This window comes from Hirundo rustica, chromosome 13 (genome assembly GCF_015227805.2).
Source record: "Hirundo rustica isolate bHirRus1 chromosome 13, bHirRus1.pri.v3, whole genome shotgun sequence".
NCBI lineage: Eukaryota > Metazoa > Chordata > Aves > Passeriformes > Hirundinidae > Hirundo > Hirundo rustica.
Window position 1 is genome coordinate 4,184,456 of NC_053462.1, and position 25,488 is coordinate 4,209,943.

The 25,488-nt window shown below is 43.0% G+C and overlaps 1 protein-coding gene across 1 annotated transcript in view; it reads left to right on the top strand.

The window, feature by feature from the left end:
* The window catches only part of RORA (RAR related orphan receptor A), a 406,637-nt gene that overhangs the window by 46,439 nt on the left and 334,710 nt on the right, over positions 1-25,488 (top strand). The window contains exons 5-6 of the mRNA XM_058422394.1: positions 2,880-3,011; positions 4,133-4,377. Coding sequence (XP_058278377.1) covers positions 4,206-4,377 — 172 coding nt within the window. The 5' untranslated portion in view covers positions 2,880-3,011; positions 4,133-4,205. The remainder of the gene's footprint in view (positions 1-2,879; positions 3,012-4,132; positions 4,378-25,488) is intronic.

Genomic DNA, 25,488 nt, shown 5'->3' on the forward strand with positions numbered 1-25,488 from the left:
TAGGATAAGAGAGAATGTTGTTCAGGTAGTGTTTAATTTAATTACTCCCAAATATTCAGGTTCCATACCTGTAGTTTACCAGTCTGCCTGTTTTTGCTGGAGCTTAATGGGTTGCATAATTTTGAGGAGGTGGCAGTATGTGTTTCCAGTGGAAGCAGTTTCTTGTCCTACTGTAAAATTTAATTAACTAAAGTTTTGTAAACCATTAAGAGATACGCCACAGAATGCAGTTACAAAGAATAGATGTATATATTTTAAACTCTTCTTTGAACATTGGTGTATAAGCACGATGACATCAGAACCGTACTGAAGACCTGGATGGTGTCCTATGCCGTGCTTGACTCTGATACTTGCTCTTCTGAATGTCTTCAATCTATGATTTTTTAAATTTCTTTTTTCCTGCAAAGACATCCAAACCACAGGGATGTGTCCAATGGAAGTAAAAGTGCCTTACTCTTTGCAACTTCTTGTAGAGGAGGAACAGCTGTAACTCTGCCATGTTATTCAAGCTTTGCCCTCATGGTTCTTCATCTCTGCATCAACATGGTCTGTACAACTGCTAGACTGGAGCTAACAAAGCTTCCTAGGAAGGTCTGACAGTCCCCTGTGATGTGTGTGGTGGGGCTGGGGGTAGCCCAGACCCCAGAACGAGGGCTGTGAAGAGTCTAGACGATGCTCTTAGTCTTAGGATTTAGTTTTAGCCCTGTCCCGTGAGGAGCAGGGAGTTGGACTCGGTGATCCTTATGGGTCCAACTTGAGATGTTCTATGGTTTCATGTAACTCCTGGGTCAGGAATGTACTTTGGCATTCTTTTTGGAGGGAGGTATTTGACCAGCTGGATTAGTTATGTGTGTAGAAGACCCTCAGTGACTCAGGTGCAGAGCAGGCTTCCACATTAACAGGCAGTGAAGGCTGGTAGAATGGTGTGGTGCTGTTCTTGGGTGAGCTGGGATTTTGTTGTACATATTTGTGTGCTCTCCACCCCATGCCTGTCCTGCCCAAGAACTGTTTCTGTGTGTCTGGTGGCTGTGTGCGTTATGTATCTGCCACTTCCTCTGCCACTGAAAGTGTCCACACAATCTTTATACCTGCACTACTCCATGTAACTTTTCATGTAACTTTTTTTGTGACTTTTTCAATTAGAATTTTGGAAATTATTAATCATTGTATTTACATGAAATCAGCTAAGTCAGTAGGAGATGTTTGGTGATACTTGTCCCCTTTTGTTCCATTACTGATACTTCTGGTAGTTACAGGTAATGTCTGCAGCATTTCTAAAGCCCTCTTTCATCTAACTAAACATTTATCCTCAAGTTTGTCAGCATACCTGTCTTTGCAGCTGATGCCATCTCACTTGTTGAAACAAGCTTAGTGATCAAAGTTAATGAACCATCTTGGTAGGGATTGGAAGCTAGAAATAGACTGAAGAACGAGGAAGACCTTTTCTATGCCCAGGAAATGTCTTAGCAGAACAGAGGGAGAGAGGGAGCTTTGCTTTTCATGATGATGGTTTTCATCCATTATATAAATCTCGAGTGAACTGGCTCCCAATTTCCTTTGCTCACCGTGTTCTCACTTTGTGGGCACCCTCTCTTTTTGCTAGAGCAAAGCAGCTTTGTCTTTTTTCTTGTGTAGGTGCTCCTAGATTGTGGCCTCTACGAACATGCTACAAATTTGCCCTGCTTTAGCTGGTTCTAATTGCTGGTGATTTATGAGAGAGATGTTGTGAAACAACATAAAATTAATTTTTTTTCTCCACTAATTCAGATGTTCTAAGCATTTGGGTTTACTCCTGTGATTTCCTCTCCCTCACAATTTACTTGGAAAATCAAAGCTTTACTGTGTTGTCCTATTATTGCAGCCTTTAGTGTTTCCTTCTCCTTTCTCTTCTAAGTAAATTGAAAAATTATTTAGATTTCGAAAATAGGCGAAAAGATGCAGTAAATGACAATTGTATAACAAAGGTAGGTATACAAAATATCCTCAGCCTTTAACAGATAAAAGGAGAAGAAACCCGCTCTACACTCTGATACTTTGAACTAGCTGCAATACTAAAACCAGTCCTACAAAACACTCACGTGAATAATCCTTACTGTTGCAAGTAGTCCAATTGTTCCCAGCACTGGTGAAAGGCAGTGGTCTGGCAGCTTTGAGGAATGAAGTTCTTTTTTTTATTAGCTGGGCAAGTTTCCCAACACACATTGCCTGGTCAGCCTGCTAAAACCCCGATCTGAAGAGGGAGGGATAAGCTTTCTCTCAGGCTAACAGGCACTTTGGTTTTCACAGATCACATAATTCTTACTTGTGTTTGGAGGCTGCCAATTAGCAAAAAGTATAGGGAGAGACTTCGCAGGGAATTGCAGCTCTAATCCACCAAAGCTGCATCAGAGAAGGACCACCTTGCTGCTCTCTGCATGTTCTGGAGAGGCCATGCCCAAAGCCTGTGCCCCCTGCCTGTGCCACTGCATGTTCCAGGGATGCTCAGTCTCCACGTTAGCCCTAGGGAACAACCTGTGCTCCTGCTTCCCTCGTCCACTTTGACTCACTCTCCTTCTCAGGCTGCTCTCTAGGAGCAGCTTCCACCCAGCTTGAGGCCCTTTTACTTGATGCTGGTGAAAATCTGGTAACCTTTTGTGTCCATACACTGTGTGCTCCCAGGCCTGCCCGTATCCAGTACTTAATCATGAAAAACAAGACCTGCTTTACTCCGTGGGCAAGGTCTGTAAGCCCAGTTCTGGTCTCCTGAAATTTATTCATGTTCTGAAAGTGAATGCAGAATAATTTTTTAATGCTACTCTGTCTTCTGCAATCGCTGCCCATTCCTCTCAGATGGAAGCAGACAACAGGTATCCAGAATTATTTTGGTGTTTGTTTTCCAGACACGGGTAATTGGAACTTCAGGACTTCCAAATCAACTGACCCAAGATTCCACCCTTCCACCAAAAGAACTATCAGCAGTGCAAGATGTAATCCAGTTTGTGCACAGGCTCCAGGGGCAAGTAGGACTCATGGTACGTTTCACAGCTGTTCAAGCAGACACCATTTGTGGGAGAGCAGTGCAGCACTGGTGATTATACTGCAGAATGTGGAAATGCCCAGGGTTTATCTAAAAGTTTCATCAGGTACCAGCACCGGCAGTGTTGAAAGCTGTAGCAGCAGTCCTGGTTGGCAGAAGGTGGCATATCAGCTGCTTGCACATGATCCAGCGCCATTTGGAAAAAGCTTGAACCGCTTTCAGTAAAAATATCATGATTTGGTCTACTCGGGATATGCTTCTAGTCAGAGCAGTCAAAGCAGGCAGCTTTAGCACCTTCTGTACAGGAGGCAGTCGGGCTGCATGAAACATGGCCTCTGTAGTACAGGAGAGATGTGTTCTCCAGGGTGTGCTAGTGGCAGCTGTTACTGGGTTTTAACATCAGGTAGCGGACAAGGAATTGACCATTACCGAGACTGTGAACTGCACAAGGGTGCTAGCTGAAGTCAGACCAGATCTGGAGGTTTTTTGGCACCTTGCTAGTCACCTTTTGTTCTGTGTCAAAGCGCACTTCATTGAAAGAGAGGTATTGTCTGAAACGTTGCCTTCTCTGGCTGCGTGGCTGCTAAACATGTGGGTCTTGAGACGCTTAATACAGCTGGCATCTTCTGATGCGGCTTCAGCTGAAACAGCCATGGGGGAGGGAAGACAGCCCTGCGTGGAAGCTCTTCCCGCTGGTACCGGGGCTGCAGAGGGGAGCTCCTCGCGGGCCCGCCGGCCCTTTTGGCCGGGCCCCACCATCGCGCCGAGCCGTCGGGTGCCGGCCCGGGCCCAGGTCGGGCTGCCTCCGCGCCCGCCCTGGGCAACGGCAGCACCTTCCGTGGCCCCGGCCCCGCTCGGGGGCCGCAGGGACCCCGCGGCCGCCGCCCCTCCCGGAGCCGGGCGCTGCCTGGGCGGGCGCGGCTCCCGCAGCCGGGCCGGGGCCGCGCCGGAGGGCGGCGGTGCCGGGCGAGGGGCGCGGGGCTGGCGGCGGAGCGCGGGGGGTGCGGGGGCGGGGGGGTGTGCAGCTCTCGCTAGCGCTGCTTGTGGTCACAGCTAGGCAAGCTCACATCCCATCTGGATCGCGCTCGCTCTCTCCCTTCTGCTTTCCTACCATAGAGTTGCGCTGGAAACAGAAGATAGAGGGAGTGTAGGAGCTCGCCATCTCCAAGCGATCTACATTGGGAAAAACATGGAGTCGGCTCCGGCAGCCCCCGATCCAGCAGCCAGTGAGCCGGGCAGCAGCGTTTCCGAGGCGGCCGCCGGCGCCAGGGACACCCCGGTGAACCTGGAGCCTGCCCGGAAAAGCGATGCGCCGGCTCCCGTCCGCAGGCAGAGCTACTCCAGCAGCAGCGGCAGCAGAGGTAGGGAGACTTGGGGAAGGGGGAGGGGGCCGGGGGAGTGGGATCGGGGGGTGGGTGGGAATAGGAAGAGGGGGGTAAGAGAGAAGGGGGAAATGCAGCAATTTAATCCCCCGGTTTATTGCTCGTGCTTGTTGAAGCCGCGCACGCAAACAAGCCGGGCTTCTACCCCCTGCAAAACCTTGCAAACTTTTATAGCTTCTTTTAATTGCTGCAGGAGGAGGGACGAATGCAATGAAAATATTGAGCGGTGTTTGGTGCTTTCCTGTCTCTCTCGTTTATTGCCTGTGGTATCCGGATGGGTACTGTGCCCCTGAAATTACATAATTTTATAAATATATAAAGCAACAGCGGGAGTATTGGGATTCAAGGGAACAAACTTTTAAAGCTGCAGTGTCCTTCCTCCCCCCCTTTTTTCTCCCCCTCGTCTGTCTCCTTTTGACAGTTTCTCAACTGGTGTGCTGTGGCTTGTTGTGAATGGGGGATCTGTGATTAAACAGGAGAATTGCGGTTTGCGGGTAACTTATTCACTCTGTTGCGCGCTGTTTTCCCTTAATTCATTTAAGTGTATCTTAAAAATTATTTCACCGCGGAGCGGATGGTCTCGTAACTGCTGTTGTTGAAGGTGCACAACTTCACAGAGGGTCTCCGTGCGCCCGGGGATTGTCTTACCGCTCCCCGCCGGCCCCCGAATAAAACCCTGCAAACCACCGAGCCCCCCTTTCCTGCCGCCAGCTGTCAAAGCCCTCTCCTGCCTCAGGTTGCGTCTGGGAGCCGTGCGGGTCAGCTCGGGAGGTGCTCAGGGCGGTTGAAGTTTGGCGTCAGCCGCGGTAGCGCCCGAGCCGGCGGCGGGAGAGCTGCGCGCTGCCGGGCGGAGCGGTGCGGAGCGGTGCGGGGCCGTGAGGGGCGGGCTGCTCCCGCCGCGGGCACGGACACGGGCCCGGCTTCCAACGCCGCCGGAGTTTGTCGAGACGTGCGAGAGGGAGGAGGCTGCGGCTTTAATTACTTGTAAATAATTTATGAAGCGTTGCTCCTACAAAAGCGGGGGGGGGGGGGGGGGGGGGGGGAGCGCGCTAGAGAGGCTTCGCTCGGTAAAATCCCTCGGTGATGGGTAAAAATGAATTAAATAACGCTATGTAATAATATACACGGCTGTTGAAAGAAATGACGGGCGGAGAAAAGTACGTGCCCGGCGGGAGCGCAGCCCCCTCGGCGGCCGCCGGCGGGGCTGGGGCAGCGATGCCCGGCCGCCGGCGGGGGGGAGAGCGTCGCTCCTCGGACGGAGGGGGTTCGGGTTTGTAGGTTGGAATATGGCTGATCATGTGTTGGCTTGTGTTTTACAGTATTTTTCCCCTTTTGGCCACACCCCCCCTTCCCAGGCAGCTTCCCACTCAGGGAATCCGCGTACAGTAAAAGCCATCGAGATGACACACGCCGAAACATTTAATTAGAGGCGATTTGCGAGCAGGGAGCGCGCCGTTCGGCGGATGCCGAGGCGAGGAGGAGCGGGCTCGGCCGGAGGAGGCCGAGTGGCCACGGGCGTGTGCGCAGGGAGCGTTTGGCTGCGCGGGGTATATTTAGAGCTTGCGAGAGTGGATTTGGAATGCAAGCGCCTTATGTAACGAGGTTAATCAGAAACACTGGAGAAAATTTCCTTAATTTGTCGGGGAGTTTTCTGGATGTTTGCGGAGCCGGCCGTAGTTGGCGGGTGTTACACAACGCCCCCCCCTCCCGGCTCTCCGGCCCAGCGCTCCGGCGGCGCGGGCAGATGGTGCTGCCGGGGAGCGGGGACGGCGGGAGGGAGCCGGCAGCCGGCCACGCCGCCTTTGGGGAGGGGGGCAACTTTGGGATCCCGTCCATTATGTAACGCTCGGCTGTCGCTTCTGTAAGGACGCGAAAAGGAGAGGGGGGTGCCGGGAAGCCCGGGCGGCTCCGGCGGCGAGGGTGTTTTTTTTGGCGGTCCCGAAGCGTTTGGGCTCTGGTACTGCTAACCCGCTGACCCACATGTCCCTCCTCCCCCGGGGCTCGCCGGGGAAGGGGAAGAGCGGGGGGCCAGGCACTCGAGGCACACGCCGCCGCTCGCCCGGGCTGCCAGTCGCCGCACGCAGGCAGGCACTGCGTTATGTAACAGTCTGAGTGGGAAAGCGAAGGTCAGTGATGGAGGCATCCCCGGCAACACAATGGCCAGAGCCCTGCGCGCTGGGGCTTTGCGGGCTGGAAAGAGAAATAAAGCTCGCGGCAGTCTTTGGAGTGTGGTTTGGAAGGGCTTGGGAAGGGAGAGGGGAGAAGGAAAAGGCGAGTGGCAGGGATTTGAGGGGGGGAGGAAAAAAAAGTGTTTGGGTTTTTTCGGATGATGTAATGGAGTTGGCAGAAAATACAAGTCTACTCCTAGAGTGCGAGCAGTAAGAGAGTTGTAGCTGGCATTCTGTGCTAATGTTGCATAAATTAGTGTATTGGAAGTAAATTAACCTATACGATATGCACCAGCTGATTGTGCCTTTCTAATAGTTAAAACCTGGAGATACAGAGCCACACAGGAAAATACGACAGTGACAACATTTTGGCCTCCTTGAAGTCAGGACTTGATGGATGGATTAGGTGTTAGGGGTCCTTGTAGTCTTGTAGGTTTGGGGTTTTTTTAATTTTTTTTTTTTAATAGGGTCCTTTATATCTTATGCCAACAATGTGACCTTAGTGTGTGACTAGTATAGGTGAAATTATTTTTAGAACTGTTACCTTGTAAGCTCATATGTTCAGCTGTGTATTGAGTTCAAAAATCTACTTGTTTGGGTCACAATTCTGCCATGTGTTGTAAGCAGGCAGCTCTGGACACAGGCGTGAGCTGTGTGGAGGTCAGATACAAATACGTAGATATTTAGGTATATGTACACATTTATACACCTCTCTAACTGTAAAAATCCTTATTTTTCACTCAACAAACACTACAAATATTTGTTTCATATCCTTAATTTTCATGGCTGCATAAGCTGCAAAGCTGCTTTGATACATCAGGGTTTATAATAACCAGGAATATAATAACCAGGGTTTATAATAACATAAGGAATGAAGAAAACAAAATTAAAGAGAGAACAGTTGATGGAGAAGTGGGAAAAGTTTGCTGTGGAATAAATTCTTAAGTGAAGCTTTAGTTACTATAATATTATAACTTCAAAATACTTTATTGCTTGATATGCTGGCCTGTCTGTACCGCCAGATCCTTACCTAACCTGGCTTTTATTTTGCAGAGGTTATGCTGCTTTTGTTGCTGTGTAGAATACTTAACTTGAAAACATAAATTCTGAGTTTACCAAAAGCACTTTTTCAAATGGTGAGTTGTTACATGATACATTTAGTATATAGGGGCATGCATGCATACTTGCACGCTTAAAAAAATTCCCTGCGCAGTCTGATATTAAAACTGATGGTTAGGAAATTGTCACCATTCTGGAAAAAGCAGGAAATGGATAAAAAGCCTGGTTTTCCCCAGAGGGATGTTTTTACTGCTGACTGTAGTTGTTAAAATTTCCTGAAGACCAGTCACTGACCAGCAGGTTGAATTTCAGTCTCTGTGTGTGTGTTCTGCAACAAGGGTTTGTGGTTTGCCATGCTTGGTAGAGGGATTGCTTCCCTCGCCAGCTCTGGCCCTGGACTGTGGCTTTTATTGACGTGTACTTCACTTTGCAGGCTTTGACGTCCATGGAGTTCTACCCATGCTGCAGTCTAGGGCTTAATATTCTATTAGTCCCCCTAGAAATAGTTATAATTGAATAAACTCTTATTTTAGTAGAGAACCACTGTCTCATTAAAAAGCAAAGTACATAAAAAGCTTTTAAATTTGCTAAAAATGCTTAGTTTGTTTGGAACTGAGCTCTTGGTCTCAGAGGTAAGTCAAGAGAGGATGTCTTGCTGAAAATTATTTGAGACAGCTCTTACATCACTGGATGATGCTACATGCAAATATTTTTACAATGCTTAATGTTTAATAATTGAAAACTGCAGCTGTGTAGGTTCTTCTTTTCTTGCTGTTGAGGTTCTGAGTGTATTTGCTGTTTTCCAGAACCCTTTGGAAGTTTTTAGCACGTTGTCTGTTTATCCTGATCCTGTCTCTGCTGGTAGATTGTGGCATGTTGCTTTTGTGCTTTCTTTTAAATTTGGGTGATGCTCCACAAGTAGGGATGTAACATCATTAATAGGGGCAACAATGGGTTTGTGGTGTTCTTTTCTTTAGAAATACTTCTTTTTTTTTCTAGATTTTATAAATTTTTGGATTCAGACCATTCTACAGAGCATAGCCGCAATACAGAATTCTGCATGTTGTTTTCAGGAGGACACTTCAAATTTTGTAGATTTGGATGCTTTCTGTAGATCCTTTGGATTGCCATTGTCGTCATTGAGGACTATTCTGCATGCACCACTGATTTAGTCCTATTTTGGAAGATGATATGTGCTTTGAATCCTTTAAAGTACAGCATTGTTTTAAACGCTTGTAGCATAGGAGCAATAATAGCAGCAGTATGTTGTTCTCCTAGGAACAATGCAGTTCTCTTATTTCAATAAACCGTAACCTATTCTCTTATTTTATTTGCTTGAGAAACATCTCAGGAGCGCATAAAACAGTATGTAAATACTGTTATCATTCAACCAAATGCTGTAATTTTACTAAATAAAGAACTTATTTTGTAATGGAGATTAATGGGCTGTGTGACAATTTCAGTTTTGGGTATAGCACTACATCTGAATGGAAAGGGCAATTTCAGCTTTGGGAGGTTGTCTTTTTTTTTCTTTTTTCCTTCTGATATTTGTTTTTAAGCTACAAAAATACCTGTTGGGGAAAATCTGAAATGACACAGTCAGTTTTATTGGATTTAATCTGAGAGCTATCCCAGTAAAAAGGGGGAAAAACCTAACCTTGTTTTAAATTACTGTGATAACTGTATCTCTCTTGAAATTAATTTGTGAATAGGTGATCCATTCTTCACTGAAATATTTTTTAAGAGTCTGTTTTCACTGACAGGCAGCTGTAGGAACAGGCATTAAAAAAGAATAAAAAAAAGAGAATGAAAATTCAGAGTATATCTAAATGCACTGGCAAGTGTGGGTGCTGTGTATCTTCAGGATTGTTTGCAGGCTCCGTGCTTCTTGCTGCTGCTCGGGGAGCAAAGGGGCTGCAGTGGCAGCTGCAGCTGCTGTCACACAGCTGGAGAAGGCAGGGACAGGGAAAGGGGAATGCTGGGCCCAGGTCCTTCACAGGAGCTGTCAAAACGCAGCAATGCCCTTGACTCCATCCTTCCATCCCCGTGCGTAAGGCAGGTGTCACCCCTCCGCTGTCTGTCCATCCTACACCTCTGGCGAGGGGCTGCCTGTCATCCCAGGGCCTGTGGGTGGGACGCTGCAGTGGGGAGCAGTGTCTGCTTCTCAGGAGAAGCTGAATTATTTTTCTCTCTTATGCTTTTACCTGGACCTGAGCTTGCCTTGGAGGTTCTGTAGTTTTCTGTGGCTTTGGCAGAAGAGGAAGTTCTGGTGGGTAAAGTGTTGAAGAAACTTTTTGAATGTGTGGAAGCATCCACACTTCATATGTAGATTTCTGCTGTCTGGTTTTCTTTGAGTCTTTTTTCACGTACCTTGTGTTTCAACTATCGCTGAGGCTGTCTTTGTAGCCTTGAGAATCACTTCTGGAAGTGTACCTTACAGAGCTGTTGGTTTTATGTGTACTCACAGGTCACACATCCTTACCTGCACAGACTCACAGATATGTAGAGAAGGGCCCTGCAGAGCAGAGTCTGCATCTGCTACTGTCGCTGGATCCATGTTACACATTTGGTGTCAGAAACAGATCACACTTCGTTTTTAGGGTTGTTACGGATTATTTTTGGTCCCAGCATTCTAATAGGAGGCTTCTCTACAGCTTTATTGTCTGATGATTGGAAACCTTTTCATTTCAAAGTAACTGTGTTCATGATCAGTTAGCTCACTTTTTAAAATTATTTCTATAAAACCTCCTTGGACTGACAATGAAGAAGAGCCTGGAATTTTATTTTGTGATAGCTGAACTGACAGTGAGCTCTGTTCTATGACTCACAGTTTAGCACTTCAGCATATCTGTTGTAGATGGTCTGTGCTGATAGAAACATGAGAACAGCTTGGGCTGTGTGTCATGAGGAGTTAATTGTCTAATTTCTTGAATATAAAGGTTGTGAATTATTCTTCATGCCGTTATCTGAAGTCTGATCTAGGTATGTTTCATCCTTGGCAACAACTGAGCTCTTCAGAGACTAAGTGTATTGGGGTGTGTATTTTCATGAAGAACTTGTGGGGCTTATTTTACAGCAGTTTAATCTTATAGTTTAGCCTCATTGCGCTGTTCATTTGGAAGGATCCCCAGGTGTTTTAAACACTGTTGGGAACCATTTTGCTTATTACTGCAATCCAGCCACTTCTTGTGTGGAATCTGACAGCTGTTTAATGGTGCTCAGCCATGCTAAGCAGATCAGAACGGAAAGTGAAGAATGCCATACCTGATTGAAACACTCTGAGGGATTTTGGATACAGATAATATAATTATCTGCATTGGAATTGGGTCAAACAGCTCTATTCCTGTAGAAAATGACTAGGTATTTTCAGTGGCAATGTATGGTCAAGAAATTGGTTTGAAATACCTTCCTGAAAATGATACCCCCAGCAGTGTGATAATTGAAGATCCTGCTGCTTACCCTATTGTGATCACCAGTTGCAGAATGATCAGTGTTTTCAGGTATTTCTGGATGTATTAATTGTTTGGTTCCATGCTGGTATGTGAAATCTTATCAACCAGGGGAGACGCCTGGGATGATGCAGGTCTTGCTTTGTAAAGCAAATTTCTTTACTGGTGAATTCCTTAAGCAGGGAGTTGCTGTCTGTGAAATGTGCTCATATTCACAGAGGTTTTAAAAATGGTTCTAGGGGATCTCTTGACACTGAGCCAGTGGGGACTGGGGGAGGTGGGTGTCAAGCCTTGTCTTGTGAGGATGTTGGTGACAGTGGGAAAAATACAGCTCTTTTCCAGTTGTCCTCAATTTTACTTCCTATGTAACCTAGCAGAGCCGAGTATAAACAGAAAATCTACAAAGGAACAGAAGTCAAAATCCGTGATCAACTGAATGTACATAAATGTCCTAGTAATAATGACCAACTGCAGAGTCTTTCATTTGTAATTTAATATAATAATTTCCATGCACTTCTACAGGAACACACTATGAAGCTGGCAACTTCTGAGAAATTGCTGCGTTGTTACAAACAGCGTTTGAGCTGGCATTATAACAGCATGATAGATTGTGAGATGGAGAACAAAGTTAGTGTGGAAACTGAGCTGAGAGAAATTGCCAGCAGAATGTGAGAAAGCAGAGTTGGATTATGATAACCTCCCTTGTCGAATCAAATTAAACCATTTTTGAAGGCTTTGTTGATTTTTAGTTTGTAGTTGTACTATGCATTTACTTCACATGGGTGCAGGAGATTAATGAGGAAGGTGTGGTGATCATGGGGTGAAAAACTGTGGTGCTGCTGTTCTTTTTGAATGTTTTTTTTCATACAGACTGTGAGGTATTTGCAGCATTAATTAACAATATATCTGTGTGCTTTAGTTCTGCAACTGTTCAAATGTATTGTAAGTATTTAATATGCAGAGGCGATGGAAATTAAAACTCCCAGAAGGAGGCTGGACAGAGAACCCCCTCTCCCTTTTATTTGTTTATTTATTTATTTTTAAAATTTTATTGCACTTAAAAATATCTTTTAAAATGGCATACTTGCCCAAAGAGGTGGTTTGTGTGAAGAATGGGGCATATATGGCCAGGAATTCTGCAATTAGTTTTGACAATATGGCTGAAAGAACACAGAAGGAGAAACAAAAAGCCCAGAGGTAGACCATATAGCCAAGTACTGTTGAGTGTGCATCCAGGAGAATCCCCAACTCCTGACCTGTGAGAGAGGAGTTTTTTTCCATAGTTACATAGAAGTTCATGGTGTGGACTTCTGAAAGAAATATATATGCAAAACTATAGACACCATGGGGAAGATTTAAATTATGTATTGGTAGAGCTTGGCCTGACTGTTTTGGCACTGAAGCAAGGTCTGTTTCATACAGTCAAGGATAAAACCAAGGCCAAGACTTGTGAAATACTGATTATGGGGTTTATTTTATTCCTGTAGTGGGAATAGGAGAATATTTTAGAGCAGGATTTCCCTTCAGTTTCTCTTCAAATGCAGAGGTAGGAAAGAATGACTTTTATGAACTAATAGATGACTTTGCCAAAGTCTGAACCAAATGTAAATCAGAGGCCTCTGCTGCATTACATCTTTTAACTAAGGGCAGAAAGGTAAGGTTTAAATTATTTCTTTGTAAGAAGTCCTGAAATTTGGTAAGACAGGCTGAAGTACGCATTTTGCTAATACTTTACTTGAAGTAAAAAACCTGTCAGCATAAAGCATCTCTTAAATCATGTATATATTTAAAAAAAATAAAATAAAACCCATCTCGAAGGAAACTAGGGCATATCAAAAACTTCTGTGTCCTGCTTCATTTGTGTAATCTTCAAGAGGATTTTTGTTAGTCACTTGTGTTGGCATTACAGGAGTTAGGGAAGGGTCCTTTACTGCCTGGGTTGTTAGAGACGCCTTTCAAAAATTCTGATGAAGTATATTGAACTGTTGACATCTTGTATGGAGTCAGAGTGCTTCTGAGATAATACATGAAAGTTGGAGCACAGAAGTAACTCTTGCCAGGGCTGGTGCTTGGAGGAACGATGGACAAAGCAGTGTATGGTGGTGGCGTACTTTCAGTCCCTTAGCAATCTTGCCAATCCATCAATAGCCACACAGGCTTTACACTTTGAGAGCTTTTAAAAAACCAAACCACTGAGTTGTTTCTAGAGATTTTGTTTCCACTCAACACTCTTAATGATTGTAATTTTCTGCTGTATTCAGGTGTATTTTTAAGAAATGATCTGATTTTCATGAGTGTGAATCTGCCAGAGCTGAGATTGGGTCATATGTTGGCAGCGTGAAAGCCACCCTTGACTATTCGAAGTGTTCTCTCTGCTGGTAGAAGACTGGATCCTGTGACAGTTCATGTGTGTGCTCAGTACCAAGCATCATGGATGATTCTGTTGATGTCAGTGGCAGCACTTCAGTCTAGGGTAAAACTAGGGCTGTGTGTGTAGTACAGATCAAGAGAGAGCTGCAAGTCATCAAGAACTGCGCTGGGAAATGGTTTAAGAAAAATAAGAAATTTTAGCACTGATGAAAATGTCTCTGGATAAAAGATGAATTAACTGTAGTTCTCATGGTAGGTAGGGCTGGGTGAGTAGTTGTAATTTTTTTGGCAGATACATTGTTACCCTGCTGAAATTTTGCTTTCAGGATCATACTGTGGCTTCATTACTGGAGAAGAATTTGTATCCCTACTTCAGAACAGCTGTTAGGAGATGAGCAAGAATTTCCTCAGGTACAGAGCCTGAGCTGCACTTGTCTGTTGCTGTATATGGAGTGTGTTTGCTAGGTTTACTGAAGGTTTTATTTTGTAGCCACTGACATCTTAGCTCTACTCTTATAACAATCAAAAAGTCTTTTTTGCTTTGTGATGGAAAAAAATGAAGGGAAAGGTGAACTGATTGTAGGGATTTAGCTTCAGAGAATTTAATAAGCTGACTGTTGAGGTGGCCTGCATTATTGGCATTTCTCTCTCTTGATATTGGCTGCCTCTAACGTGATTTGATCATAAATGAATTATTTTCCTGTTTTGGTTCTGTTTTCTGAGTAAATCACACTGTACCACTCGGCCTCGTTTTAGAGATTCATGGTTCTGGTTCATGAGAAATTGCAGTTGTTCATTTTTTGGATAATAATACCCCCCTGGAATTACCAGGCCAGGTCAGCAGTATCCCAGAGATGCTGTAATGTGGCATTCAGTGTAGTATCTAAGGCTGTGCGAAAGAATAAGGGAAGATTTTTTTTTTTTTTTTGAAAGGGAAGCAAAATCCTTCCAAAATTCCAGCTAGTCATTAACTTTCCACAGCAGTGCTCAAGGCAGTCTGTCACTAAAATCTTTGGTTTCAGTTCTCTGAGGAACGCTCCCCCATACGACATTCACCTTAGAGAGGATGAGGACAAAAGCTTCTGGATGAAGCCAGGATTAGCAGAGCAGCTAGGTTTACAGATAACCACGGGCTTCCATTTAGCAGGCTGTATTTGGCCTCAGTGTTGGGTTTCCAGCATTCCCCAGTCCACCTTCCTGTTGTTTTCAGCCCACTTTAGAGACTGTAGAAATGGCTTGTCACAGATCTCTGCAATTGGCAAGTCTCCTCAGAATTTCTTCCACGTAGCCTTTGTTTTCTTTGCCACAGCAGAGGTTCAAAGCAGAATGTCTTTAGGGATTTGAGAGCAAATGATCGCAAGTGGCGAGGTGGGGACTCAATGCCAATACTGAAAATATTTTGTTGCATTGCTTTTCTCTGCACACAGCGGAATGCACACTGGAAGCAAACTTGGCTCTGGAAAGGCAGCAATAGAAAATGTAAAAACAAACCCAGAAAGGAAGTAAATGAAGCCAAAGGGGGAGCAGGGTAGTTTTGGGTAATGAACAGTAAAAGAAAGATGTGGAACTTAAGGAAGAAGTGTAATGAAAGGGCACAAAAGAAAGATGACTGATTTGGTGAATGGCCTGGGAAGAAAACCCCAAACATTTGCAAAAGGACTGGAGTAGTGGGGGAAGCTACAGTGTCTGCTGAGGGGAGGGGAGTTTACAGCCTTATTTCCGCTGTACAATTGATATATTCTTATTCTGTGCTCTTGTCTTTGCTATTAGGTTGTAATAAAATGTTTTAGTGCATGGTGTGGTCTCAAAGAGTTGCCTCAGATTTGCTTCAGCACCCTATTGTTTCCGATGAGCTCTGACTAAATTCTTTTGTCATAGATGTTGTGCTAATGTGTTATATGAATTATTTGTCTTATCTTGGTCCTGTGAAATTAGAAGCCCTTTCCCACAGTGTGTTAAGCAGATTAAAATGAAAGCCTGTTTTTATGGTCCAGCAACAGTGCAAATATTTGGAGGAAAAAAAAAAAAAGTAAAGAAAAAGAGTTGTGAACAAAGAGTGGGGTGCTGTGGGGACTCTTTATGAAGCAAACACGTCTTGTCACCTAAATGGTTAGATGATAAATTCCAGGCTTCCCTTGAAAAAGTTTATACTGTTTTCCCTGGTCCCTTAATTTGGGGGGAAGAGCTTGGGATTGGTGGTTTCTACTAAGATACCTGCTGTTGTCATTTGACGTTAACTTGTGAGAGATCTCTGAAGAAGCCCTTCCCTCAAACCCCTCTCAGTGACTTGAGGGCTGCATTTACTTTGTGATAGGTAGTCCTGGGACAGAATTTGAGCTCTTTGGAAAAGCACTAAACATAGTATTAGATGCTACTACCAACTGCTTTTTGTTTGTAAGAGAAATTGCTTTAAAAAGTAGTCAAGTGATGGTACACATGAAATTCAGGATTTGTATTACTCTGTGTCTTGAATTCCTGTCTTGTGTCCCCTCTCCCTTAGGAGCAGAATATATTTTAATTACAGCAATATTTTATTTATATTGACTTACTTAAATCTTAGTGTCGTAACATTCCAAGATACTTTATAACTGCTGTCCTACCTGTGTGGGATTTATCACAAAAAGTGTAAAGCTATAATGAAATTACTGTGGATGTGACGTGCTTAAGGCAAAAAGAATATCTCCCTGTGTTTGGGCAATAACTTAATTAAGGCATCACGTGTTATTGTAATATATGTGAGGGGACCCTGTAATATGTGAGAGGGGACAGAGTAATGGTGGAATATCAGAGTGAGCATTTTGTCTTCTTGATTCTGTTCCCATTTCACTCATTCCTCTCATTTCCCTGGAATAAGGAATAGGATTGCATGTTGCTACATCAGAAATGTTGCTCCTTCAGGCCTGTTCAGGTCACCATCAGAGTTGGGAAGTCTTGAAGTGCTTATAGGCCACACTCTATGGAGCTTTTTGCTGAGATGTGTTGAGTTTCAGATGGTGAGGACACAAAAAGGCAGAAGGTGTAAGAGAGGTGCCTCTTTATTTCCCTGTCTGTGGACTAAGTTAGCAGCACCAGACCATTGAAGTACTGTAGAAAGTACTTGAAAGTTTGACATTTTAGGTGTTAATTTCCCCCAGAAGGACATGTATGAAGAAGTTTGGCATTTTTCCCTCTGTCCACATTGGATGAGGAGGCAGCAGCTGTGCCTTAATGGCTTTTCTTCTTGCTCAGCATCTGGTTTTGTCAGACCAGCTCTGTGCATGTGTCTGGGATACCTGTGGGTTTTGTTGGCACAGGAATTGAAAATTCCACGCTCTCCCTGACCCTGCAGTCTGAACTGCTGGTGTGGGTGCAGCTATGCCAGCAGAAGGGAGAATTTATCACTTGGTTGTGTGTCCAAGTGTAGCAAACCCAGCATAATAGTTTTGGGTTTTTTCCTTAAAAATCGCCCTCTGTCGAGTTTTAACTTGATGTGCTGCAGGAAGTGGGGGCTGGGGAGAATGGCAGCTATTTTTTTTGTCATTGCTATGTTAGCAGAGGCTCTGCTCTACAGGCAGTCTTAAGTGTCCTCAGGAGATTGTAGGGATCTGTCTCTGCTTAGCCCTTACCAAGGTGCAGTTATACCACTGCTGGTCAGTGGAGTTACCTGGTTTAATTTATATGAAAACAAACTGGACACTACAGACCCGGGGTGTACAGCAGAAAGATTTTGCAGTATGTTATGTATGAAAACTTGTTAAAAAATAGATGAATGGCAGTGGTAGGGGTAAGCAGTATTCCTTCTTTTGGTGGAAGTTTTTATGTGTTATAAGTATTTTTCAGCTTACTTTAACCAGATCAGTGCAGAGAAACTTGGTTTTAGTCTGTCTCAGGTAGTGTCTGACTTTTGCAACCACGTTTAAATGTAAATGTAAGCAGTTGAAGTTTTTGTGTAATCCTGACATCTCTGTGTCCACAAAAGTAAATATTTCTACATTACGTTTTTCCAGTGTAATGTTTTAGATGTAAATGCATTGCTTTTGATTTGCTTTGTTTTGTTTTTTTTTGTTTCTTTTTTTTCATATTTTTCCTGTGTGTTTTAAGCAGAGAGACTTATAACTGCTGGACCTTACTAAGGGAAAAGTTTTATAGATATAAACTAAGAATGTATAGTGAATAATAAATCTATATTAAAATTAAAGCATTAGAGATTTTTAATACCTTTAAGGTAATTTAAATTTAAAACTTACTTTAGATTTAAATCATACAAAGCCGTTCTGCATGACTTCCACCAGCCTTTATTAAGGACTAAGCACTCCTCTTGCCAACTTTTAGAGATTACACTTTTATTTGTAATTCGTCTTCTAATGTGCAGTTAATAGCAATATGGCAATCATTCAGTTTTGCAAAGTCAGGTAGGCTTCTAATCTGTGGAGACATTCCTAATACTTGTAATAACACTTTATTCAAGGCATTGCCGTAATAATTAGCCTCTTCACATTTTCCTTAAAGACAGTTTGGAGGAAAAATTCCTTCCACTAACACAGTTGTGGTTATTAATTGGTTTCCTATTGCTGTTTGAATGTTCCCATCAATATTCCAAATGAGAAGGTATCCATTCCTTCACATTTGTTATAGACGTGGTGAGACTGGAAGGACGTTGTGCCAATGCGATGTGCTTTGCTGACTGTCCCATTTGTTCACCTGGATCCAGGTGTCCAGAGTTGCTGTGCTCAGTGCAGTGGGACAGGGGTCTGAAATGTCCATACTTTATATTCTTTTGTGCTGCAAGAGGTTAATTCAGTTTGTTGTCTCTGGTAAGAGTCCTTACTGTGGCCATTGAGACACCAAGAGGGAAAGGTCTTGCAGGAGAGCACAAAAGCAAACACCACGAGCTCTTTTTGAATTCCCTGCCAGCGGTGTCTCCTGTGGATCTGTCTATTTGGTCAGATCCATACCTAGAAACTGAAAGGGGTGATTGGGCTTTAAACCCTCCTTTTCCCTGGAACTCCCTTTCCTGTTGGACACAGCTGTATTCCCTCGTGTGCACGAGGTGATGACGGCAGCGCTTGGAGACCGAAGGATGTTGGGAAGGCTCCGGTTTGTGGCCACATCCCACACTGCTGCAGATTCTGAGCTTAAAGTGGCAGTGTTGGCTCCACATAAGGTGGTATCATTAACCATCAGAGCCTGTTTAATGTGAACCGGAGTTTCAGATCCGAGATGTGAAAAGAGTTGAAATACACTGTGTTATGTAACTTTAAGTTGCTAATGTGCGGTTGTGTTACAGAGAAGGATTAAGGGCAAATTTTATCCAAAGGCACTTTCAGGAACTAGAGATATCCAAAATATTGTTAGTCACCCCTTCAGCTTTTTATTAGCAGTATCTTGCTGAGACAGGTGATTGTTAAAATGGGAAAGGAAGTCTGGTTATTAGTTCCAGTCTGAAGCTGTATTTAAGTGAATCTTTTCCAGCAAAGGGGAGATGGATCACTGCTGTGGGCTTTAGCCAGAGAAACAAACCTGGGATCTGCTTTTCAGTTTGTGTGTTCAGCACTGGAGGAACCTGTGTTTGATAGACATTGGAGTCAAAAGGAGGTTTGTGTATCCTCCAGGAGCTGGAGAAGAGGTGGAATCTTGGCTGTTAGTGGGAATGGACTCTTGTCAGATCAACCTCTAAAGCAATAGTTACCATAATGGAACGTTGCACTGTGCATAGTACACCTCATATTTCAAACACAGATCAAATTCAGCAGTTGGTTCAAAATGGAACTGAGCTTCCAGGAACCAGCCCAAATATCAACAGAACCCCTCCAGTCTTAGTATGAGGAGCTTAAATTGAGGCATCATGCAAATCCTGTTAACAGTGTAATGACTCTCCATTAATTCTCATTGCTGTAATGCCTGTTGATTTTCACCTACTTGATCCATCATCATTTTGTCAGTTCTACTGAAGACTCTTTTTATATCCAGCTATTAAAAATGGGTTTGGTTTCTGTTGACTCTCTAATTTTTGTATCTTTCCTGAGATCACTGATGTCTGAATTAAAATCCCCACTTTAGAAGTAGAAATATCCGTTGAAATTCTTTTTCCTTACTTCCTCAATACCTACATGTTGTCCTTTCGCAGTAGGTTGTACTGCATCCCAAGAGATTAAGTAAGCTTCCAGTCTCCTTGCTGTTTGAATCTTGCTAATGCAAGTGTTACCAAGATATTTATTACGTGTTAACTATGCAGCAAAACAGTACTGATTTCTTTCCTTCTTTTCTGTATGGTGGAAAGAAGCAGAAGTTTTACTCTTAGCATTTATCACACCCAAGTGGGCGTGGGAGTAATTTTTCTAACACAAGAATTATTTCTAAAAGTGTGGCTTACATTTATTCAACAGTTTGTTTCAGCTTTCATTTCTGAGCTGAGCAGGTTTCTAAAGAGCTGTTTTTCTGACATGAAGATGGTGGGAGCTGGAGGATATTAAGATTTAAGTAAAATGTTTATAGTCCTGGAGGAAAGGTTCATCATCAAGAAAAGAAAACAAACATTGATTAATTGATAATGATGCATGTATTTGCTTTTGTGGAACTGTTGTGAAAATTCATCTCCCCTTATGGGTCTGTGTCACTTTGGAACTCTGAGCCATTTTTATCAATGGGATCTGTGAGCTTTTCTGTATTTTAGATTGAGTGCCAGTTTGGAAGGTGGAAGTGCCGGGGTGGGTGCTTCCTTCCCCTTAAGGGTGTGTCGCAGTAGAATTAAGAAACTGGAGATACCCAAAACACTGTTAGTCATCCTTTCAGCTTTTCATTATCTCTGTAGAATTAACCAGCTGAATTAAGCTATGAAGGTTCCATTCAAAGCATTTAACAAGAAGTTTTATCAAGTAATTCTAAAAGAGCCAAAGAAAGTTTCAGGTAACAGCAAATGCCGTGATATCCTATTAGTAGTGATCATCTTCCAGTCTGATTTTTTTTAATTGACAAAACTATAGCCAGTGATGAATTGTGTTGGTATGAAAATTTAGTTACCAATTAATGGAGACAAGAAGATGTTTCTGTTTCAGAAAATGGTTGTGGTGAACAACTGGAGCAGATGCAGGTTTGCTCATAAATTGCTAAATGGATGCATTGGAGTGCTGCTTCTGAAAGATAAACAGCCGGGAAAGGGTTAGAGGAGGTGTTGATTTTTGTCTTAGTAAGATAAGTACTGACAATCAAACTAGTAAAAATAATGTTCCAGTAGGTTATTATTTTACTGACTGATAATGCTTTTTTGTGTTGAAAGTGTAATGGAATGGAGGTCTCCCTCCACTGAGACTTAATAAGCTGTGTTACACTTACTTGCCTTGTGTTGGAGTAACTTTGTTTAACTATTTTGCTTTTTCTTCTCTGCACTGCTTAATGCTCCAGCCTCCTCAGTCTCTTGCCTGTAGGTATTTCTCACTTACTTATTTCTTGTATGTCTTATTCCTCATTTATAGCCAGTGTTTTTCATGGTGAGTAAACTTTGTGATAGTTTAATGAAATTTAGCTTTGCTCATCTCTGTCCTAACAACCTTCCTTCTGGCTAGACAAAATTAAGCACCAGTCTCTTTGAAGACATTTTTGTGTACAGATTTTTTTTCAAGTAACTTTAACTGCTGAAAGCATCTAAGATCATGGGCTGGCAGTAGTCACTGCCAATTATGAATATTAAAGAGGCACTATCTAGTGTTTCCTAGGAAAAGTGCTCTGGTAAAGGGAGCTGCTAGCCCAGCCATGCTTTAAGGTACCATCACAAGACGGTTTGTTGCCTTTTTTTTTTTTTTTTTTTTTGCCATGGGGCTGGTTACCAGTGTTTTTGTTTTGCTTATGTTCTCTCTGTAAGACTCAGCCTGAGGGAAAGGGATGTTTTTTGTGAAATCCTCTGCAACTTAATTGCTTAGGCTAGATGAGAGCAGACTGCAGAGCCCCACAGGTGCAGTTTATGTCACTGGCCTCTGCTCACTGGAAGTGGCAATAAACATATGCAGGGGTTTTGGTGGCTCTTGGGATGTTTCCTGCACAACCCTTTACTTCTAAATCAGTTTGGGTAGGGTTTGCAAAAAGTAAAAATATTGCTGGGTTTTTGTTTGCTTTTGCCTTGGTGATGCTGGATATTTGATCGGTATTGTGTGGTATGGAATGGCCATGCAATGTAAATAACACAAAATAATAAGTCTTATCAAACAAGCAGAATAAAATTTGTGGGCTTCTACAGGCAAAAAGACAGTATTCAAGAATTATTTGCAGTAGAGGTGGCATTGCTGCTGTTGTCATTGACACACTGCATAGTCAAACCAGAGGCATTGCAACGTACATAAGGACTTTTTGAAGTGGGAATACTTTGGTCATTGCTTTTTCTCTTGCTTTAAAACCAATATAGGCTCTGTTTCTTCCCCAATTAGGCTGATGTAGGGAATTCGTACCTTCTGTGGCAGGTAGGGCTTCCAGTATCTAGCCTGAAGTAAAAAAAGAGTCATTTCCTCCAAGAGTGATTAGTACTCCTCAGTTTAGAGTAACAACTAAGAGAAGGTGCTACTTACATCAGATTTCCCCGTGATCCTTGCATGAAGATTCAGTGTATGCCAATGGCCCTAAAGAGTTCTGGCAGGAATGAGGAAAAATCCTAGTGTGGTATCCTGAGTGGGGCTTGTCTCTGGAAGTACAGATCCTGAGGAGCATATGGAAGCTGCTCTTTGGGCCGAGGAAAGAAGTATGAAAATACTGTTTGTGTCACAGATGATTAATGGGCAAATCAAAAAACCTGCATAACACAGAATGGGAAAGAGCAGATGAGAGAAACCTCTTCTGAGAGGCTTCTGATGTCTGGAAACCAAATGAGTGAGTAATGTTTTGAAATTGCTTCAAGTACTTAGTGTTGATAATAGTTCCTTCAAGCCACGTTGGAATGCCCTGTGTGCTGACTCTCAGCTGCATTATTGTGTGTCGCAGGTCCCAGCAAGGCAAAGCGCCCTGCTGGAAGATGTTTACCCAGCTTCCTCAGAAATCAAACTTCACAGCTCTTCTGCTCCTCGGTTGTTGTGCTGTAGTGGCCTTGAAGCTCCAGCCATTTTCCTTGCAAATGGCAAGTAAAGTCTGCATTACCTGTTTTGATCATTTCCCTTTCTTAGTTGTTCAAAAAGCATTGGAAGGAGAGCAGCAAGTCTCCGTGGCTGATAAGAAGCATTATTGTATTTCACTTTCCACTGTGAATAGCTGTGGTAGGGTGTTCAAATACTACTTCTCTCCAGGTATGCAATATTGATAGCTCTTACTCACCCAAACTGCAGCAGAGGGAATTGTCACCCTATGTCGGATTCCTCTAACAATCCATGATGTTTGCACAGTAGATATGTATATCTCAGTTCTTCAGAATGCCCTGTGTGGTCTGACATACAGAAGCTGGCACCTTTAGGGGATAATCAAGAGGGTAACTCTTCTGATGATTGATGTCTGAGTTGTCAGGGGATCACCCTGAGCGTACCCGTTTCTCTCCTGTAACCCATGCAAATTTAAGCAAGTCCACTGGAAATTCACATATTGACACCATAGGTGCTTCAGGCCAGGTGCAGGAGAGGAATTTGTCTCACCAGCTTGCACTACAGGAGAGAATTAGAGATGGGTGAGTTCATTTTGGGTACACTTCCCCCGCTTGCACTTCTAGGGCAAAAATAATTCCAAACCAAGTGATCTCTTTCTACTTTCTCCTTCTAGCCAGAATTAAAAAAAATAATCGTTGGGAGGTTGAGTACTGGATCTTTGCGTTTTTAAAGGGCATAATTTTCAAATTGTTAACCCAGTAAAGCTGAACATGATTTCACTTAGAGATGCAGCCCTGTGTTCTTGTTCATGCAGGAAGAGTCCTTCCTTTCTTGTGACTGTTGCATTCTTTACAGATTTATGCGGTAATCAGAAAAACTCATACTTGTAATCCATTGTGAACAAAAAAAGAAATAGTCAAAACTATATGTTGAGAATAGGTGGCCCACTGCAGTTAGTCTGTGTCAGACCTATTGCAGTTATTGTTATAAACTGAGACCTTTTCAAATTCCTTTTATTCAAGCCATGTGTAATATTTTTCATTTTTCAAGTAATTTATGTCTGCTACCGATTGGGAAATGTTTCAGATCAAATGACATTTCCAACTCTATGTATGCAATATCATTTAAATTTTTATGGCTGACTCCAGGGCCTAAATGTACTTGCATGTGCACTTAGGAAGCTGCTGTCGGAATCTGCACATTTCGTAACTGAGTGTAGAATTTGGCCCTTTATATACCACTATATTGTTAAAAACCCACCAAAGCTAACAAACAAAAAGCAAACCAAAAAACCTCAAATCAAACCCAAACTCAGGAATCCTCATGACATTGCCATAATATTACATTTTAATGCCTGAAAGTCTTCCATTACAGTAATTTGAAATTTCACCATTTATTTGTGCAAGTCTTCCAGACATTCTCATTTTAGCTGCTTCTTTCTGGCTCTTTAAAGAATCAATGATTTTACTCCAGAAACATTCATGGATCAATAGACTTTGAAGATTAGCGGGTCATGGCCAGGTACAAAACGCATGTTGTAAACCCCAGGCTCTTATATTTGCTTGAATCCTTCCTCAAAAAAATGAGAGAAGGGGTAGCTTTGAACAACAGACCTCTTTGAATGGATTAATTCCTCCTGTATTTCAAAGGGTTGAGAATATACCAGAGAAACTACAAATGTGGAATTAATTTTCAGTGACTTGAGAATTCAGTTAGCTGACAAATAGTTTTCTTAGATAAGCCAGGATGCTGTGGTTGAAAGTAAGACGTGTAAGAAGTAAGCGAAAAAGGCGTGCTGTGTGTGGAGTTAAGTTTGTGTTTTTCCTGTCTTCCCACCTTGTATTGTAAATGGAGTTGCACAGAAGCAGCTGTCTTTGTTACTTCGCCTTTTTAGTCGCAGCTTCCTGATTTCAGGGTTTTGTTTTCTGCGCAAGACTGGACACTAACATCTGTAGCCTCAAATAAAGATAAATAGTGTTAATTAGCATCTGCTAAGAGTGCTAAATTAGTCTGTAGCTCTCCAACCCTCAGCTGCAGCTCCTGAAATGGCCTGTCTAGACTTTCTAGAGAAGCTAAACCAGATCCAAGCAGCTTTTGAAGCCCTCTAATACTTGGATTCCAGTGCTGTGTTGCTTCATCTGCTTCTGCATGAAAATAGTGGGGTTTAAAAAAAGGTGGAAGGTTTGAAGGGGCAGATTAGTTAACAGAATGAACACAGATAGATTTCCAACTTCTGTTTGTTTCTTGTCAATAAACTAATCGTATGATATTTTCATTCATTTTCCTTCTTACTCTTCTCACCCTCAAGGTTGTCATCTTCATATTTCCTTTCATTCTCATTCTTTCATGAGGATTTCAATTTTAGATATGTTTCCCCTCCCACTGCTATTCTTCAATCCATCGGTTTTGGTCATGTTTGACAGGAGGACAGATGTTTCAAAGATAATGACATATCCGCAAGTTTTCTGAGAAGAGGCATACAGAAGAGGCTTAATTGCAAGCAATTAAATGAAAGTACTTATTATTAGACACTAGAGAATCCATATAGAGGAGTGAGTTTAAAAATTATTCCTCTGCAGAAAAAAAAAATGGCAGTGGAGATTGTAATTGATAATGAGCATCAGACCCCTGTGAAATCTTATTTTAGCAATGTCAGACTGGGTGCTGTGTGTGCAGCAGGCTGCATTTGCCAGGGAGGCTCAGGAACATGAGTTGCATTAGTGGTAAATCTGGTTCTTCATCCGCTGGCTCACTAACGTGAAGGAGTTAATTTGTTTACTTCTGCAGCTGGAAAGGCTGTGGCCCTGCAACAACTGCGAGTCCTGTCTATGCACTCCAATTAGTAAATTCCCTGACAAGGCCTGATCCACAGGACTGCTGGGAAATGAAGGAAAATCTTCCCCAGGGCAATATTATCTGCTTTTCTCCTCTCTTCTGGGATATTGCTGCTTTTTTCTTTTAATGCCATGATATAACATGGAAACCTGTATTTGGAGTAGCATATTGATAGAA